General features: G+C 52.2%; 3 protein-coding genes across 3 annotated transcripts; 2 read left to right on the top strand and 1 right to left on the bottom strand.

Annotated features, from left to right (window-relative positions):
* Window positions 1–95: 95 nt before the first annotated feature.
* CkaCkLH20_11209 (Frag1/DRAM/Sfk1 family protein) lies at window positions 96–3,315 on the top strand (the record flags this gene model as incomplete). Its single annotated transcript, XM_038893923.1, has 5 exons — window positions 96–186; window positions 313–813; window positions 868–994; window positions 1,096–1,137; window positions 1,188–3,315. 5 exons carry the CDS (start codon window positions 96–98, stop codon window positions 3,313–3,315), a joined length of 2,889 nt encoding a protein of 962 aa, XP_038740749.1.
* A 506-nt stretch (window positions 3,316–3,821) lies between these two features.
* Window positions 3,822–4,459, top strand: CkaCkLH20_11208 (uncharacterized protein; the record flags this gene model as incomplete). The annotated part of the gene is made up of 2 exons (XM_038893922.1): window positions 3,822–3,983; window positions 4,037–4,459. The coding sequence occupies 2 exons, from the start codon at window positions 3,822–3,824 to the stop codon at window positions 4,457–4,459; spliced, it is 585 nt and encodes a 194-aa protein (XP_038740748.1).
* A 636-nt stretch (window positions 4,460–5,095) lies between these two features.
* On the bottom strand, window positions 5,096–15,799 carry CkaCkLH20_11207 (uncharacterized protein; the record flags this gene model as incomplete). Its single annotated transcript, XM_038893921.1, has 11 exons — window positions 5,096–5,604; window positions 5,672–5,843; window positions 7,362–7,818; window positions 9,721–10,872; window positions 10,925–12,231; window positions 14,259–14,634; window positions 14,723–14,753; window positions 14,818–14,882; window positions 14,958–15,075; window positions 15,143–15,515; window positions 15,620–15,799. 11 exons carry the CDS (start codon window positions 15,797–15,799, stop codon window positions 5,096–5,098), a joined length of 4,740 nt encoding a protein of 1,579 aa, XP_038740747.1.
* Window positions 15,800–17,072: the final 1,273 nt, after the last annotated feature.

The following is a 17,072-nucleotide window of genomic DNA, read 5'->3' as shown; positions in this document are numbered from 1 at the left end:
CCCTTCTTCCCCTCCATCTCTCTCGCTCGTCAACCTGTTCCGGACCTCCCGGATGAGCTTCTCTTCCCTTTGTTTTGCTTGAGCAGTCTCTGAGGATGTCGTCGAGATACAAGGACAAGGACGGCGGCGTCGTGCTGACCTTCAATGGCCAGTGGGTTAGCTGGTCGCATACTGCCATCGCATACAGTAAGTCGGACCATTGCGCCTGCGATTGAGGTCATCGTCATGGGTTTTGCGGGGTGGCCTTTCTGCTGCCTCCCTCGATCGCGCCACCACGAGAACCTCGGAAAGCTGACGAGACACCGCGAACAGCTGCCTTCATTAGCGCATTCATCGTCGGCGTCTCCCTTCACTACCACAAGATCGTTCAGAATGAGTGGTACGGATACCCGGACGAGTGGTTCCCCTCCGTCTCCGCGACGATTGGCGACCGGTACCCCGAACGATCGTTCTTCATGCTCTTCATCGCAATCACCTCCGGCCCGCGCTTCGCCCTCGTTGGTCTGTGGTATCTCTTGACGAGACGACCTGGCCAAGCGCTTCCCAAGTTCACCTTCGCGATGGGCATCCTGCGCACCTTGATGTGCGGCGGCTTCACCTATGTTACCTCGACCGACGACCACGACTGGCACGACATCTTCATGATCTCGTACATCGTCGCCTCTCTCCCTTGGACTATTGGCTGCGTCACGCTGAGTCCGCCGAACCCCCAGGCCATCAAGTATCGCAAGTGGATTGCCAGCTCCTTCTTCGGTACCCTCGTGCCTCTGATCTACTTCTTCATCCAGCACAAGGTGCACCGTGTCGCCGGAGGTGGGCTTCCCTGTAAACCCCAGTCGCAAACGCCCCATGGCTAACCGCAGACAGCTTACACGATCTACGCCTTCTTCGAATGGGCCCTCATCCTCTTCGACGTTGCCTTTGACGCCGTGACGGCTCTCGACTTCAACACCTTCGAGGTCGTGATCAGGGATGTCAAGGGTGCCAGCAAGGGGTACGTCCAATGGCTCCCGAAATAGTCTTTCTTGTACATACCAGTACAGCAGACCAGAGAAATAAATCCAGTTCAAGGAATCGTTCTAAGGCTCGTCGCAGTGAAAACCGCTCGTCTGTACCTTCTGCCGTCCTTGAGAAGGAGTAGGTTCCCCCATCCCTGCGTTGCGCGGCCAAAACTAACCTGCCCCCAGGAAGGAAAAGGCATCCGCCGGCGTTCTCAGCGCCCGCTTCACCTGGACCGAGGCCCTCGACACCGCCGCCGATGTTTACCACGGCTTCATCTTCTGGTCCATGCTGACTAGTCTGGGAGTTTTGGTGTGGTACTTTCCCTTGTGGCACATGGGCATCTCTGGCTATGAGGCCTTCGTCATGTCTACCATGCTGCCCGTCATTCTGGGAATCCGCGCCGTGCGGTCTTTCGTTGTCAACAACCAGCGCATCGTTCACCTGATTTCCCTGGTTGGACTTTTGGCGTACCTGGTTCTCGACCCTGCGCGCCGGTTGTTTACAGTTGGATTCGCAGTCGCTACCTCTTGCCTTGGCTGGACAGCCACATGGCACTCTGAGAGAGCTCACCAGGCCCGTCTTGAGTCTAAGATCATGGCATGGACCATTGGCTTGATTCTCTCTTCTACAGCCAAGTTCATTTGGTGGACCAACAATCCTCTTTGGCCCGTCATGCACGCCGCCAATGGAGGTTGGAACTTCACCGGCTTCGCCATCGCCGTTATTGCTTGCTTGAGGTTTACTCGAAAGGCACCTTTGACTTCTGGTGACTACCCAGAGGATTCCAAGAAGGGCGGTTCTTCGCTTCTGGCTGCGTTCGGTGTCGGTGGTCTGTTCTTCGGCATCCACTCTCTACTCTCTGATACGAGCACCATGATTCTCTGGGTCTGGGATGGATACCCGATTCGTGGACCTACATCCAACACTTACGGATGGATGACCATCATTGCGATGACTGCCGGTTTGCTGGTTGGTCTTTACCGCCCTGGTATGATGAGCTCATGGTCTGCGTATGGCGTTGGTTGCATTGGTGCCTCGATCCTCACCTCATACCACCACTGGTTCGGTTACTACGGCGCTCTCACGACTGCTTTCTACCTCATGGGTCTCTCCGTACCCTTCCTTTCCAACGCGGCCAGGAGAAGCCCCGGAACTACTTTTGGTCTAGGCTTCTTCATCTACAACATCATGGTCCTGTTCCACGTCTGGGTCGTCGCCTACGCTTTTGTTCCCGGCGGCCCTCTCGTCCGCGAGCACACTGACTGGGTCATGATCACCACCTTCCTCCTCATTGGCGCCGGCGTCTTCGACCTCACCTCTTCGCGGGCCCGTCGCCCGCCTGCTCGCCGCGCGTCTGCCTCTCAACATAAGAAGTACAACACCATCGCCGCTTTTGTCGTCAACATCATCTTCCTCGCTGCGGCTTTCATGCGCTTCCCTACCAACGACTACAAGCCCTACCACCCCGAAGACCGCATTCTCACCGCCGGTATCTGGACAATCCACTTCTCTCTCGACAACGACATGTGGTCCTCCGAGTATCGCATGCGCGACCTCATCAAGGAGCTCGAGATTGATGTCATTGGTCTTCTTGAGTCTGATCTCCAGCGCATTATCATGGGCAACCGCGACACGACCCAATTCCTCGCCGAAGACCTCGGCATGTACGTCGATTACGGCCCGGGCCCGAACAAGCACACCTGGGGATCCGCTCTTCTCTCCAAGTTCCCCATTCTCAAGTCCACTCACCATCTCCTTCCCAGCCCTGTCGGCGAGCTTGCCCCAGCCATCTCCGCCACTCTTGACGTCTACGGCCAAGAAGTCGACGTTTTTGTCTTCCACTCCGGACAGGAAGAGGACCCCGAGGATCGTCGTCTCCAGACCGAATACCTCTCCAAACTCATGGGCGAGTCGAAAAACCCGTCGATTCTGCTCTCCTACCTCGTCACCAAGCCACTCCAGGGCAACTACAACACCTACGTCAGCCCATTGTCAGGCATGCACGACGTCGACCCGACCGATTGGGACAGATGGTGCGAGTACATCCTCTACAAGGGCCTCAAGCGCACCGGCTACGCCCGCGTCAGCCGCAGCACGATCACCGACACGGAGTTGCAGGTCGCCAAGTTCGTCATCCCCAAGTCCAAGGACGAGCTGCTGCAGATCGAGGCCCTGGACGACCAGACGCGGAACAAGCGCGTGAGCGAGCACAGCGTGCCCCAGGGATGGAAGTTCCCCGACATGTTCAAGGGCCAGGGCGTGCGCGATCATAGGTACCACGTCTTCAACGAGCCGAGGTACTATGACTACTGATTGAGTTATTGAATTTACGAAAACGTGGTGATGCGGTGGTAATATCCGGTTCGGCTTTCATTTGTTCAGAGATGTACATATTAATACCATGAGTTTATGTTTCTAATTGAGTCATGTCACGCATCGAGGAGCTTTGCATCTGTGATGGGTACGAGATACCGGCCATTCTCTGTCATCTAAGTGTCTTGCTTGATGAAGAAGCAATTACTCCAAGCAACCCGACCACCGGAGACCGCGGATACGACATGCCTGTCATGAAAAAGCAAGGAGCACCCTGTGGCATTCCAATCAAGTCCGTGCCTCGGTCGACACGTCCACGACGCGGATGCGCGTCTGGAGATCAATTAAAGTCAATTAAAGTCAATTGATATCCGGGGACGAAGCAGACAATCACGTCTCCTTTTACCATTCACTGATCCAAAACGTCGCAAGAAACAAGTCGAGTTACCTTCGATTATCAAACTTTACCGCCATTCACCACAGATCACCAAGTACCGCTTTTCAAAATGACTTCTCTCCCACAGATCCCCGCGATAGCAACCGGAAAACGCAAGTCGTCGCCGGTCGAGATCGGATCCAGCTCCGACGCAGACTCCTTCGACATCCCCGCCGCCCGCCCCGCGAAGAAAGCAAAGAAGATGAAGAACTCGGAAAGACCAGTGACCGAGGTAAGCCCCTCAGCTCCACGACCTACCGCGTTCACCGACTAACATCCCACCAGGCCCAAAACTACGGCAAAAAGCTCCCCACGAAATGCGGCTGCAAAACAGGCTGCAAGGGCTCCTGCGCCTGCGTCAAGAACGGCCTCGGCTGCGGGCCCTCGTGCAAGTGCGCCACCTGCGCCGACGCCAAGGGGAAATGCACCAACAAGCTCAACGAGGTCTTCGGGGCCCTCGGGTGGGACGGGAAGGAGCAGATGCAGGCCGAGCCGTGCTTCCTCTCCTTCGCATCCACGTCTAAGCAGCCCATCAGCGTGCCGAAGCTCGCCGAGGCCCTCCAGCGCCGCGACGACGCGTTCGAGTTCGACCCCTGGCTGGAGGCGTGGCTCGAGACGAAACACGGGCTGCGCGAGGGGGGGGGAGGAGAAGAAGAGGCACGTGGAGAAGTTGCTCCGGTACGCGCTGGTGAGGGATCGGAGCTGTAAGCAGTATTACTTCTCGTTCTGCCGGGGCAGTTATGGGAGGGTGGCGCCGGGGGGGATTGAGGGGAGGTGGGTGCAGGAGACGTGTACTTGGCATTGCGAGGTTTGCAAGGAGTGTCAGGACTGGAGGGAGTGGCATTGTAAGAAGTGTAATCGGTGCACGTATGGGGTTAGTCGTGCGTGTGAGTGTGGTGGGGTCGGGGATATGTATCATGAGATGAGGGAGGATCAGAAGCGGTGGGGGATTGATCTTGGGATGGATGATTCGGAGTTTGAGGATGACTATGGCGATTTGATTTGAGAAGAAGAGGTGTTGGACTTGCATTCAGGACTTGGATGGAGGAGGGATTAGGCTTGATGCGTAGTGTTGTCTAGTTTCTTTGACGAAGGCGTTTCGGGACGTGTTCGGACAGGTGTTGGGTGATTTTGATTATATATCAACAGGGACTCTACAGGGCGACAATTAATATTCCTGCGTGTGTTCATCTTGATGTTCGTCATGCAAGAAAAGAGCTGAAGGGACACGACGGCCTGAGTTGCCTGGCCTTCGCAAAGTCCATCTGAGCTTCAGATATCATCATGTTCACTCTGACTATGCATTAGGGTATCACTATTCTAGCTCTCATGACCATGATCCAACTAAGGCATCTCGTGTCTTGCTCCTCTCGATCCATCGTCGTTCAACTCAAAGCGCTGTTCATGGCTCAACTCGAAGCGTTGGCTGCTCTGATCAAGCAGCTCATGCGATGCCGCCAGAGGAGTCTTATCCTGACCTTGAACCGGAACCTCGGCCGTCAACCTCGCCTTTCGCCTACGCCTCCAGATCACCCAACCGACGATGCCACCGATGATTAAGGTCCCCGCCACCGCCCCCACCGCAACTCCCGCAACGGCACCCCCGCTAAACGTATTTGGATCGGGCGAAGGTGTCGGGGTGGACGAAGGTGAACTCGTCGGCGAAGAGGCGGGCGTCGACGTCGCGGAAGTCGCGGCCGCGGTAAGGTTGAAGTAGTGAGACGTCTCGAAATCCAGGCCGCCCGCGCCGGCTTCGTACATCCGGAAGTAGTACACTTCCGTCAGGCTCCTATCGAGAAACGATGCCATCTGGGCGAAGTTGACTTTCCACGTTTTGGGCGAGGTCACGCCTTCTGCGGGTCGCGTAGCATGCTTGTGAGCAAAGACCAGGCTGTCTTCGGTATGGTAGGTTGCTCTTACTGAAGATGTACCCAGCCGGATCGTTCGCGCTCGTTCCTTGGGTGACAGAGATATCCACTGTCGCGAAGCTCGTGCTCCATCGTAGTTCTATGTCCTGTCCCTCGGTGTAGACTTGATTCGGCTCGGGGTAGTTTGCCGGCGGCGGGTTCTCCCATTGGATCAGAGCGTGGCTCTTTGTCAAAAGTATGCATAACAGGATGATGCGTGGAAAGGGCATCATGCCAGAGATGCTGCCGTCAGCCGCAGCGGTGTGGAAAGGTATGATGACAGACACAAAAGAAAAGGGGAGAAGAGAAGGTTTCACTTGTGCGGACAACCGTAGAAACGTGTTTAAGACGGCGGCTAAGTGGTAGTGCAACGCCTCACACTCCAAGATCAGGCTGAGCAGGTATCGTATGCTACCAAATGGACCTCCAAACAGAATCAACGCCAGCACACCATCTTCCACGGCAACAGGAACCAGTAAGAGGCCTGGATTATCAGCCGCAGATACTAGCGAAGCCATTGATACGCGGGGATGAACCCGTGCAGTCGCTTCGCCTCTGATCCTGCGTGGGCCGCCATTTCAGGCATAGATATTCGGGTCTACGGGATATCAGGTGGGTAGAACTCCGTTCTGACCTTGATACTGCTGAAGATGGTACTTTTGTAGTCGATGATTGTTGGTTCAGGATCGTGGGAGTTGCAGGGGGTCTGTCGTCATCGCACACAAGGATTTGATTCTGGCAGAGCCTGACGCCATTCGCAGCCAGCGTTGTTCGTTGCCCAATTCTTCAGAGAATGAAGCGCAGTTCAAACAAAACCCTTCCCAATTTCGTGTTGGCGAGAGCCAGTACAAAGCATTTCTCCATATGATGCTAGATTGTCATGTGCTAAACTCGGGAATTCCTCCATGCGGCAGAAAATGCGTACAATTGCAAGATACTGCGCAATATAGTATAGCTACCCTTATAATCTAATTATCAATATCTCACTATACCTTATAAGTATATATTTAATACTTAGTATTTATAAAGTTTCTTAGTAAGCGTTTAGGCTACTATAGAGCTACTGTAGAATTTAGCCCTACTTAAGGTAGTAGCTAAGAACCTTAAGAAGGATGGGACCTTATAGATAGGCTAGGCTATCCCTACTTAGGGAGGCCCTTATACCTCAGAAAATGCGTACTCGTCTCGGAATGTCAACTGCATCATTGAATGAGCATGGTTTATGTAAACATGACAACTGGGACGAAGCTCAGGATGACGAGAACGACAAGAAGGATCTTGAGCACTGAGGAAGATAACGGGGACAACAACTACGACAAGCATAGCCGAAGGGAGCGTATTCAAAGCATTGATGACAGAGGGTGAATTGCCGGAGGCCGAATCATTGTTAATAGTATGTAGTGAAGAACTAAACAGTCTGGAACACAATGAAACTCCCATTCCAATCGTTTTCACCTGTGAGGCATCTCGGAGTCTTTCTCTTCCAGCAGTCTAATACTTCGGTCATTTCCAACCTTCAACGCTGCTTCAAACGCATTCTGATGATCCCGTGATGGGAGGTCTGTTCTGGCACCATGTTCAAGTAGTACCTCTACAATGTCATGATACTCATATTTGATCGCTTCAAACAATGGCAAGTCAATGTTTGGGTCCGCACCATGACAAAGTAGCAATTTGGCCATATCGAGGTGGCCCAAGGAAACCGCCAAGCTGAGTGCCGTAGCATCATCATATCCTCTCTGTATGGTGACGTCGGCGCCGTGATCAATCAGTAATTTGGCGGTAGCAACGAAATTCTCGGAAACCGCTGCGTGTAAAGCAGTACCCGCCATGTTACCTTGAATGTCCGCATCAGCGTTGTTTTCGAGTAGCGTCTTCGCAATATCGAGGTGGCATCCTGTGATTGCTGCGGTGAGGGCTGTTCCGTGGACGTCGCTGCAGATATCCACATCTGCTTCATGCTTGAGCAACAATGCCACCATTTCCCCATGGCCCTTAGCAGACGCTGCGATGAGCGCTGTCTCGTAATAGCCACTCTGGAGGTTAACGTCGGCGTTGTGTTTCAAGAGCAACTCTGCGAGATCGCCGTGTCCTCCGTCGCCGCAGACTACTTGAAGGGCAGACCCTACTCCACCGCATGTCATGTTGACGTCGGCTCCCCTTTCGAGTAGCATCGTTACCATGTCTCTGCGACCACACCGTGAGGCTATTTGCAAGGCTGTCCCGTATCTTCCTTGGTGAGAGTTTACATCCGCACCCCTTTCAAGAAGCAGTGCCATCGAACCTTTCTCCTCGTAATAAGCTGCGACTTGGAGCGCCGATCCCCAATCGCCGGCTTGTGAACTCACAAATCCGCCGTAATCAAGGAGCAACTTCAAAGAGTTGGACGAGCCGTAGCATGCTGCGGATACTGCCGTCTCGTATTCGGTGCCTGCGTCATAGGCATTGACCTCGGCGCCATTTGCAAGAAGAAGCTGTACAATGCTTGTGTGGCCGTCCATCGACGCTTGATAGATTGCTGATGTATGTTTCTTGCTTCGGTTATTGACGCGAGCGCCTTTTGAAAGAAGAAGTCTCACGATATGTACGTGACCATTTGCTGATGATACCGATAGTGGAGTGTTGAATCTCGATTCCGGATGCTCAACGTCGAAATCGGCGCCGCTGTTCACGAGAAGACGTGCGATCTCTTCATAGCCTCCTTCACACGCACAAAAAAGAGCTTCCGACAACTCTGTTGCCTGAATGTCGGTGATAGACTCAGCATCGGCGATGTAGAATAGCAGCTGCTGGACAATATGCGTGTGCCCATTGCATGATGCAGCTACTAGTGGTGTTAGGAAAGGCTTTCCCGGAATGTGAACGCTCGAAAGAGCACCATTCTGGAGTAGCGATCGAACGATCTCCTCGAAACCAAGACGGGAAGCCACATGTAATGCCGTCCCATAAGTAAAACCGTCATCAGAGTCTGGTGAGAGCCCGTTTGGGTCTGCACCGTGCTCGAGCAGAAGTCTGACTATTTCTGTAAAGCCGCCGAAAGCTGCTCTTTGAAGCGCGATAGTACCTTTGGGGTCTGCCCCTTTCCTCAGGAGTTTCTCGACGATGTCTAGGTTACCAATGCGCGAGGCTGCTGACAATGCTGGTCCGTACTTGCCAACTTCTGCATTGGAGCGATCATCTTCATTCAGTAATCTCTCGACTAACGCCGTGTGGCCGTTCCGTGACGCTCCTAATAGAGCTTCATAGTATGTTTCGGTTCTTTCGGATGGATCGGCTTTCAGTGTCATAAGTAGATCAAATATATCGATCTCCCCGCGTTCTGAAGCCTTCACTATGGCGGACTGGAGAAAGCTGTGTTCATCGCCAAAGCCTGCCGTGTTTTTGAGAAGCAATACCAACGTCTCCAGATGACCACCGGCTGATGCCTTTAGCAGTGCTTGAGGGATATAAGAGAACCCCAAACTTGACGATGATTGCTGGAAGAGCTTCGAAAGAAGTCGTCGCACAATACGTGTGTGTCCGTTTGCCGCAGCTTCTCGAAGTGCTATTCCCAAACGCCTCTGTTCAGCCAAACTGAGCGAATCAGGATCCGCATGCATGTTCATGTCTGCTCCTTTTTCGAGGAGCAATGCGATTATTTCCTCATAACCTCGCCCACAAGCGTGCTTTAATGCGTCGTTTTCAACCTCTCCATGGGCAAGATGATGCTTTTGGGTAAGTAGAAGGTCTACCAACCTAACGTCATTCATCAACGTAGCTTCTTCCAAGTACGCGGCATAGTCAACATCATCCACATTTGGGGTATCGATGGCAGCGTTGAGGAGCCACTCGATGAGCACTTCTTTTACTCTGCCGTGCCCCCTACGCTTTGCTTCAATATATGCCGTCCCCTCTTTGAGTCGCGGATCGGCGCCATTTGCCAGAAGTAGCTCCACTACCTTCACATGACCTTGTTCCGATGCTTCGATCAAAGGTGTGGTCCCGCCAGAAATTAAGTTTATCCGAGCACCTGCAGCAAGAAGTAGCTCAGCAACTTCTAGATTTCCCCTTCGCGAAGCATACAATAGAGCAGCAGAGTCGCTTGCAATGTCGTCTGTCTTGGCACCCTTGTCTAGCAACCATCGCACGAGGACGGAGTGGCCAAATTTCGCAGCTTCGTAGAGGGCTGTAGTGAACGAATATCCTGTATCGATCATAGCATCAATGTTGGCGCCTCCATTGACCAGCATTTCCACAATCTCGCAAGACCCAAATCTTGCGGCTGCATAAAGTGGACTGCTCAATAGGTCATCATAGCAATGTGTTGCTCTCGCATTGGCGCCGTTCTGCAGCAGTAGTTGGACCGCCTCTGTGTGGCCATACGCGGCTGCTGCTTGTAGTGGCGTCTCATACTCCCCGTATTGGGCGTTCAGCATGTCGTTGAGGCCCAGATTTTGGGGTCTGCAAAGATACTCCACTACGGGTTGGATGCCATACCGAGAGGCATAGTATAATGCGGTAGGAATGTTGGCCCGGCGAACTTTTCCCTCAGTATCAAGCACATTCCATATGTGAACCCAGCTATTGAATGGCTCATCCCCACCGGCCATCAGCTGAACAGTTTGAGCATCAAGACGCTCCGTCTTGGTGCTTTTGGTGTAGTGATACAGCCACTCCTTTGCTGCGTACTGAGCAAGTGGAAACTCGGTTCGGGCGTCGTCCGGACTTAAACACCACAGTTGAGGGTGTACAAGAAGCGTCAAACAAATAGATGCTATGGTTCCATGCCCGTGGTTTCTCCGTATAATGAACGGTGCTGCAAGACCATCTTCGAGGATTCTACCAGATTCGAGATATTCTTGAACAGAGAAGTGAGCGAGGCGCACTGTGATCGATCCTGTGACCTTATTGAGATCAATCTCAATGAAGCCTGGACAAACCTCCTGGAGGCCGTCAAGGTCTGTGAGTTTACGCCTAGCGTCAAACTTGGGCGTACCACTCAAGTCGACTGCAAGCGCATCGATGAGTTCCGGAACTGTCAGAGGCCTTGTAGCGCAACAGAGAACCGTCAACATCTGGCGGGCATAGTCTCTCGAGATGGGCGGGATATTTTGAATCATGCGTTCGTATGTCCCGTCCAGCGTCTGGGGTAGTGAGTGAAGCAGCTTGGTGAGGAGACTCGGACTCTTTGGGCAAGAGGCAAGATCTCTGAACTGGCATTCCACCCATCGAAATCTATCCAAAGTCAGCGATGACGAATAAAATCCCATTGGGTGTGAGTACTCACACTCCCTTGGCTTTTTGAGTTAAGACATCTTCGATTTCATCGTATGAGTCTCTCCACTTGTGAAGACGACGATTATCTCGCAGGTGCTGCGAGACGAAGTCGGCAATGTCTCGGTCTATTCCCTCGCTTTGTAACGAAACGGACTCTTCATCGGTTGCTTGAAGTGCATCCCTTATGTCGACTTCGTCCCGACTTGTTACGAGCAGGTGCAAATGAGTACCTGTCCAACCTCTCATTCCCGCCAGTGCATCAAGCACGGCTTCTCGATGGGTCCCTCGAGGACTCTCATCTAGAGCATCGAGTAGTATGTAGACATCTTGGAATGTCGACAAGATTTGACGAAGACAGTCAAGAAGACTCGAGTCTGTAGGGGCAGTGCGCTTGTTTTGCTTGTGCAATTGAGTTAGAGCGATGGGCGAATCCTTGACTTGGCCAGATAGCTGCAGTATGAGAGCACGTAGCATAGCTGATGTGCTCTGCTTGGTGTTGTCGTTGAAAGTGAAGAAGAAGAAGGCGACACCAACCCGAGATGAAGAGTCAAACCCACGCCGGCGCATGGTGTGTTGAATTGCAGTTGAGCACAGAACCGACTTGCCGCACCCAGCGAACCCTTTGAGCCACAGGAACGAGTTCTGCTTGTCTAGCCATGTGGCAAAATTAGGCCCCTTGACCAACCACAGCCCGGTTCCTGGATGCTTCTTCTTGTGATTTTCGTTGAAGTTGACGGAGGCGTCCGGCGCGTTCAACCAGTCTTGAATTTCGTCGGACACTTGTTGTGCCCGAATGAGGTCGAGGATTGCTCTCATATCTTGAACATCATCCTGTATGTGATCGACGGTCTTCTGCTGGAGTAACGACAGAGCAAAGGACAAGCGACTGACGAGGTCATCGATGTCTTCGTCCAGCTTATGCAGCGTACTCTGCCGGAAGGGATACGCTAAGCGTCGGCCTGTGGCTTTGAGGTTCGACGTGATGCTGTCGGTCTTGGTCTTTTGGAATTTCTTCACCTCTTCTTCCAATTCTTCGATGCATTCTTCACACTGTCTGACAGTAGTCTCGATGTTTTGTGCCAACTCCGAGTCCCCAGGTGGAGGACTTCGGTCGGTAAGTTGAGATGAGAGTTGCTGAAGCGCGGTCTGCAGGCTTTGAAGCTTCTGCAACGTGTGGCTCACGTCAGAAGGCTGCGATTTGAATGCACTGTAGTAGTCATACAATGACTGCGTGACTTGAATGCCCAGCGAAATAATGCCTACCACGCTCCCGGCGGTAGATAACGGGTCCGACATCGTCGCGACGTACGGCCTGGGCTTTGTTGTCGGAAAAGGTGAGGACACTGCCTTCTCTCACTCAAGATGCGGGGTTGCTGCGTGATTTTGTTTCCTCTCAGCGGAATACGCCGGTGGTTCGCCTTATGGCCGCCTTTCCGTCGCAAGCTGCAGCCTGCATGATACCGAACCAGGGTTGAAAATGATGTGAGTGGTCAAGCAAGTTGAACTCGGCCTGACACCAGCAATTGATTCGTGACTTCATCGTGGCGGTGCAACCAGTAGGCGATCCTGCAGGCAGACCGACGAAATAAATGGTTGCTCTCAAAAACTACTGTTCGGATATAGTGTAGGAGCGTATGTACCGTGTTGATACCGATTCATAGTCAATCATTCAGTCGATATCTACTTGCATCTTAAGACTTTCCGCCGGCTGAGAATCAAGAACACTCCACATTTCCAGCTCAGATTCGAAAAATGATAATCTATGGTTTCGCAAGACTTTATGTACACCTCAGCCCACGCCATCCATACCTGTACGTGTAATCCACCTCTCATGAGCCACCTTGAGGTCTACTTAAGGCTTGAGCTTGAAAGTCTTCCGCATATAAAGCTGACCCTAAGTTCGTACGTTGCAACACGGATGCTGGTAATTACTTTTTGCCTACCTCAACCCTTCACTCTGAGCCAGCCCCCGAAGATTTGCACTTTTGCTCTAGCACCAACCATCCACCACCATTGAAGATGGAAATCTCACACCCCATGGTTGAAACCTTTCAATCTTTCTCGAAGCTACCACCTGAGCTCAGACTATGCATTTGGCAAATGGCAGTCCGACCCACGACTTGCTATAAGCCAGGGGTTCACTTTTTTGCAGTACAGCGCGAGGTAGAGGACGAAAACAGAAGCAACAAATCCATAACACTTCCCCTTTTCCCCCAGCCGCTCAAGTTTCCATGGCAGAAAGAAAATCCTTCAGCATACTTCTTCGACTTTGGTATGTGGACAGCTTGCAAAGAGTCGAGAAATGTCGTCATCCGGCAAATCAGAAGACAGCACGAAGACAATACCAGCATTCCTATAAGTTGTGGTACTGTCCGGATTCGGCATCATTCGGAAGATATAACGTTCGGTCTACTTCCTTTCCATGATCTCATTTGTATCCAGCTTCCAGATACACCGGCCCTCGTTCCTGAACTTTTTGATCCCCTTAGGGATCTCAACATTCAGTTTCTCTCAGCACAACCTTATATTTATCCGTCGATCGCGTTCGAATATGATGAATCCTGGGCATTCGACTCGGACGAGTGCCTTTCTATGATGATAGACGAACCGAGTCCACGGGGGGCTTTTCTTACACTCCTCGAACAGGTTATCAAAGGCGAAGTACATGTCAGTCTTTACCTGATTCGATACGGCGCGACGCTAGTACCTGGTGCCGAGCCGTATGAGACCTTTTACGGAAATGGGCTTAATCTTATGCACGCTCATTGGAGCGATACCGAGATGGAACGCGAACGCGGTCGCATGGATATCTGGGGCTTTATACATGCTTTGAACGAAAAGGGAGAAGAGTTTCGGGAACGACAAAGACATCACGAGGCAGAGTTTGATCGACATATTGGGCATATCTCGATAAATGTGAGCGTATTGATATGCCAGGAAGCTTAGGCAGGGATAATGTCCACGTCAGAGGCCTGGCTTTATTTCAGCAGCAGACTTCTTGATTTCATGCAACTACTTGAATCCATTCTCACCCCACACCCAAGACTTTTTCGATCATCTCAATCCGAAGATATAGGTAGCTGGCATTATTCACTGCTCCAATCGATCTTCTTCGGACACGATAAAACTTAATTCCTTTCCGATGTCTCTGATGTCTTCAATTGCTCTGTCATCAAATGGGGAAAGAGCGTAGATACACAATGTGAGTGCGAAAGCGTTAACTTGTACTGCGTACTATCCCTCAACTGCCTCCGTGTAAATCTGTCATCCCTTCAAATGGGCCTCCAACTGTCTGATGCTGATGTTCCACGGTCCTGCCCTTTTTCCTCGTACGATATACTCACGAAATCGGTTCGGACAATCTTCCCATCGGGGGCGCGGTGACTCGAGTCGCTGTGGTTCGACGTGGGTGTTGGGGATCCCGACGCCGCAGACGTTTGGTGGTCTGCCGCTGGCTTGAAAATGTTCTCCTGGCTGTCACCGTCGTCGATGATGGTAAAGCCAAGGTCGTCTTTAGGCTTGGATTTGGGTTTGCGTTGGCCGAGTTCGATCGTCCCTCCGCGCGACTTGGACTTGCTCTGCGAGCCGTAGTTCTCGTAGTATTGTGGCGTGGGCTTGGTTCCCTTGCCGGAGCTGAAGGGGTTGCGTCGTAAGATGAGCTCAAGGAGTGGCTGCATGACGGGGATCGAGCTTGCGATGATGATGGTGCTTCCCTCGATACTATCAGGATGTTTCGTTAGCATCAATATTGTGAATTGTGTGAAGCCGGGCAGCCTAGTCAGTTCGCAAAGCAGGCTATAGAACTTACACTGTCCAAACCACTAGATCAGAAGTATCGTCTACGAGAAAGAAAGGAGTCAGATTGAAGGCCTTTGGATAGTAAAGATGCGGAGATGGCCTCACAGGAAAAGTCCTTGCTTCCGAGAGAGGGGATACGGGTCGTCTTGTAGATGGCCACAACACCAGAACTAGAAAAGGACAAAAGTCAACATCACGGAACGACAAAGCTGGCTATGAACGGCGCGAAAATCGCTCCTACTTACACTGAACCAATGCCAAGGGCACAAGACAGGGCAATCTTCTTCTTGGTAGACATCTGGAGGCTGAAAAGCACGATGGCCGGGTATACAGCGAGGTAGACGTCGACGAAGGCAGAGAATGCTACAGCGCACACCAAAGTCAGCAAAATGTCGAAGGCATTGTGACGTCCAGTACTATTGTTTCTTACCTCCAGCGTAAATGCAAAAGTTCACCAAAATGCTCACGTCGAAGCACGTTCCCGGAACAGAGAAGTCCCACAGCGACCTGGCTGGCATGCAGCGGCCAAGTAGCAGCCCAGCCGTGACGAATAACGTCAACTGACACCAGATCGCCATCCACCACAGGAACCACTTGTGATACTTGCCGGGATTCATCAGGCGCGTCAGCAGAGAGACGACGGCCATCTTGGGAAGACCGAAAGACATGATTCCAGGACAGAAGGCGGCCGTGGTCCAGAGTATGGCGCCTTGCTGCTGTTCGGTCGATAGCAGTGTCATGTGCCTCCCGTTTCCGTAGGATACTGCGACCGTCGAGAGAGCCGTTGAGATGTAACCGCAAATCTGAAGCGCAAGATGGGTCAGATTTGGCCTTCAAAGCGAAACGGATCAAAATGATCTTGGTTATCCTTGGCAATAGAATGATTGTTGTAGCTTTGGTCACGTACCTGCCCTAGAATAATGAACCAGTCATCGCTGTGGAACTTTCTCATGATTCTTCCCCTGACATAGACTCGGCCGAGAACGAATAAGGTGCTGACGGCGGTCACTATCCAGCAGACAACGACGATTGTTGGCCCTTTGTCTTGGGCCTTCCACGCATCCGATCCCACTGCTGGACTCGACATTTTGGAGATGTAGAGAAATCTTCTCGGGTGGGGGTGGTAAAATGTCAGATAATTCTCTAGAGTAGAAAATGAGTCCAAGCATAGAAAAGCTGCCGAAGGATATATGGAAACAGTAGCAGCTCCTCGTAGCACACTTCCCAATGCTTGTGAACTGGGCAATTCGAAAGTTGCCGATCAAACGCACTCTCCCAGTCCAGTTGAAGACATGTTGGTGCCCTAGAAAGTAGGAACGTTACCCGATTCAAATCCAGCCCATCAAGAAATCTCTTCCAGTGTAGACGTAAAAGTGTAAAACAAGGGGGCTACTCGATCTTGTTGGTAGCATTGCTGTGTTCAAACGCATTAATCCCTAGCCTCACCCCTGAGGATCCTTTGCCATGGGGATCAGCTCACGAACAGGCGAAAGACGGAAGTTCTCGAGGCGGTGGATATCCCAAGTACGTGTGCGTACCGGTTGTGGACTGGAGACGCGGTGCAAATTACACCACCTCAGGCAGCAGGCAGGGGGTCCCGGCATTGCCGGTGGGCACAAGGACATGCTATGCTGTTGAGATGCGAACTCGTCTCAGCTGTTGGAAGCAGTCCCCATTGGGAGCACATATTGTGGCCGGTGACAGCATTGGTCAATTCCAGAAATTAAATCTGCACACATGGGACCCACGGCAATTCGTACGTAAATCGCTTTCCCAATCTGGTGCCCGTGTTGACTGAAGAAACGGCCACCAACGCTTGGCGCACGCCACCTTTGCAGATGAGATGTGATAAGTTGTTGGCTTCATTCCTTCCTACGTTCGCACGTGGGTCAGGGGCACTGGGCAGATTGCGACCTTGTGTTGGACGCGGGTCAATCAGTGAGGATAAGGCGCGATCATTTCCCTGATGGGAACGCTGCCGTCGTGTTGGTTACCAACACGACAGTTGGTTCTGTTGTTACCAACCAACAACATTCACAACCCCTAACGGGGCCTAATCCGGAACTCTCATCCTAGTGGGGCCGGAGTCCGGGGCCCCCGGCAGTTAGGATTCGGAGCATCCTGTGGGTTGTCGATGCCAACGGGTAGTTCCAGCACCAGGCCGATTAATGAGCGGATTTTCGGGCTACTCCTTCTACCCGACCAAAGTTGAATGGCAGGTGTTATGCAAGACTGGCATCTGGAGGGCTGTAATCATACAGGCACGCGGATCTGAGCAGCCCAATGTTTCTCTCCATGGTCTCCTGGGTGTGAGTGGGTGTATTAGGTGTCTCGGCTCTCGGGAATACATGCAGTTGGTG

This window comes from Colletotrichum karsti (genome assembly GCF_011947395.1).
Source record: "Colletotrichum karsti strain CkLH20 chromosome Unknown Scaffold46, whole genome shotgun sequence".
NCBI classification, from domain to species: Eukaryota; Fungi; Ascomycota; class Sordariomycetes; order Glomerellales; family Glomerellaceae; genus Colletotrichum; species Colletotrichum karsti.
The sequence above is the reverse complement of the archived record's forward strand: the minus strand, read 5'-3'. Positions and strand labels throughout refer to the sequence as shown.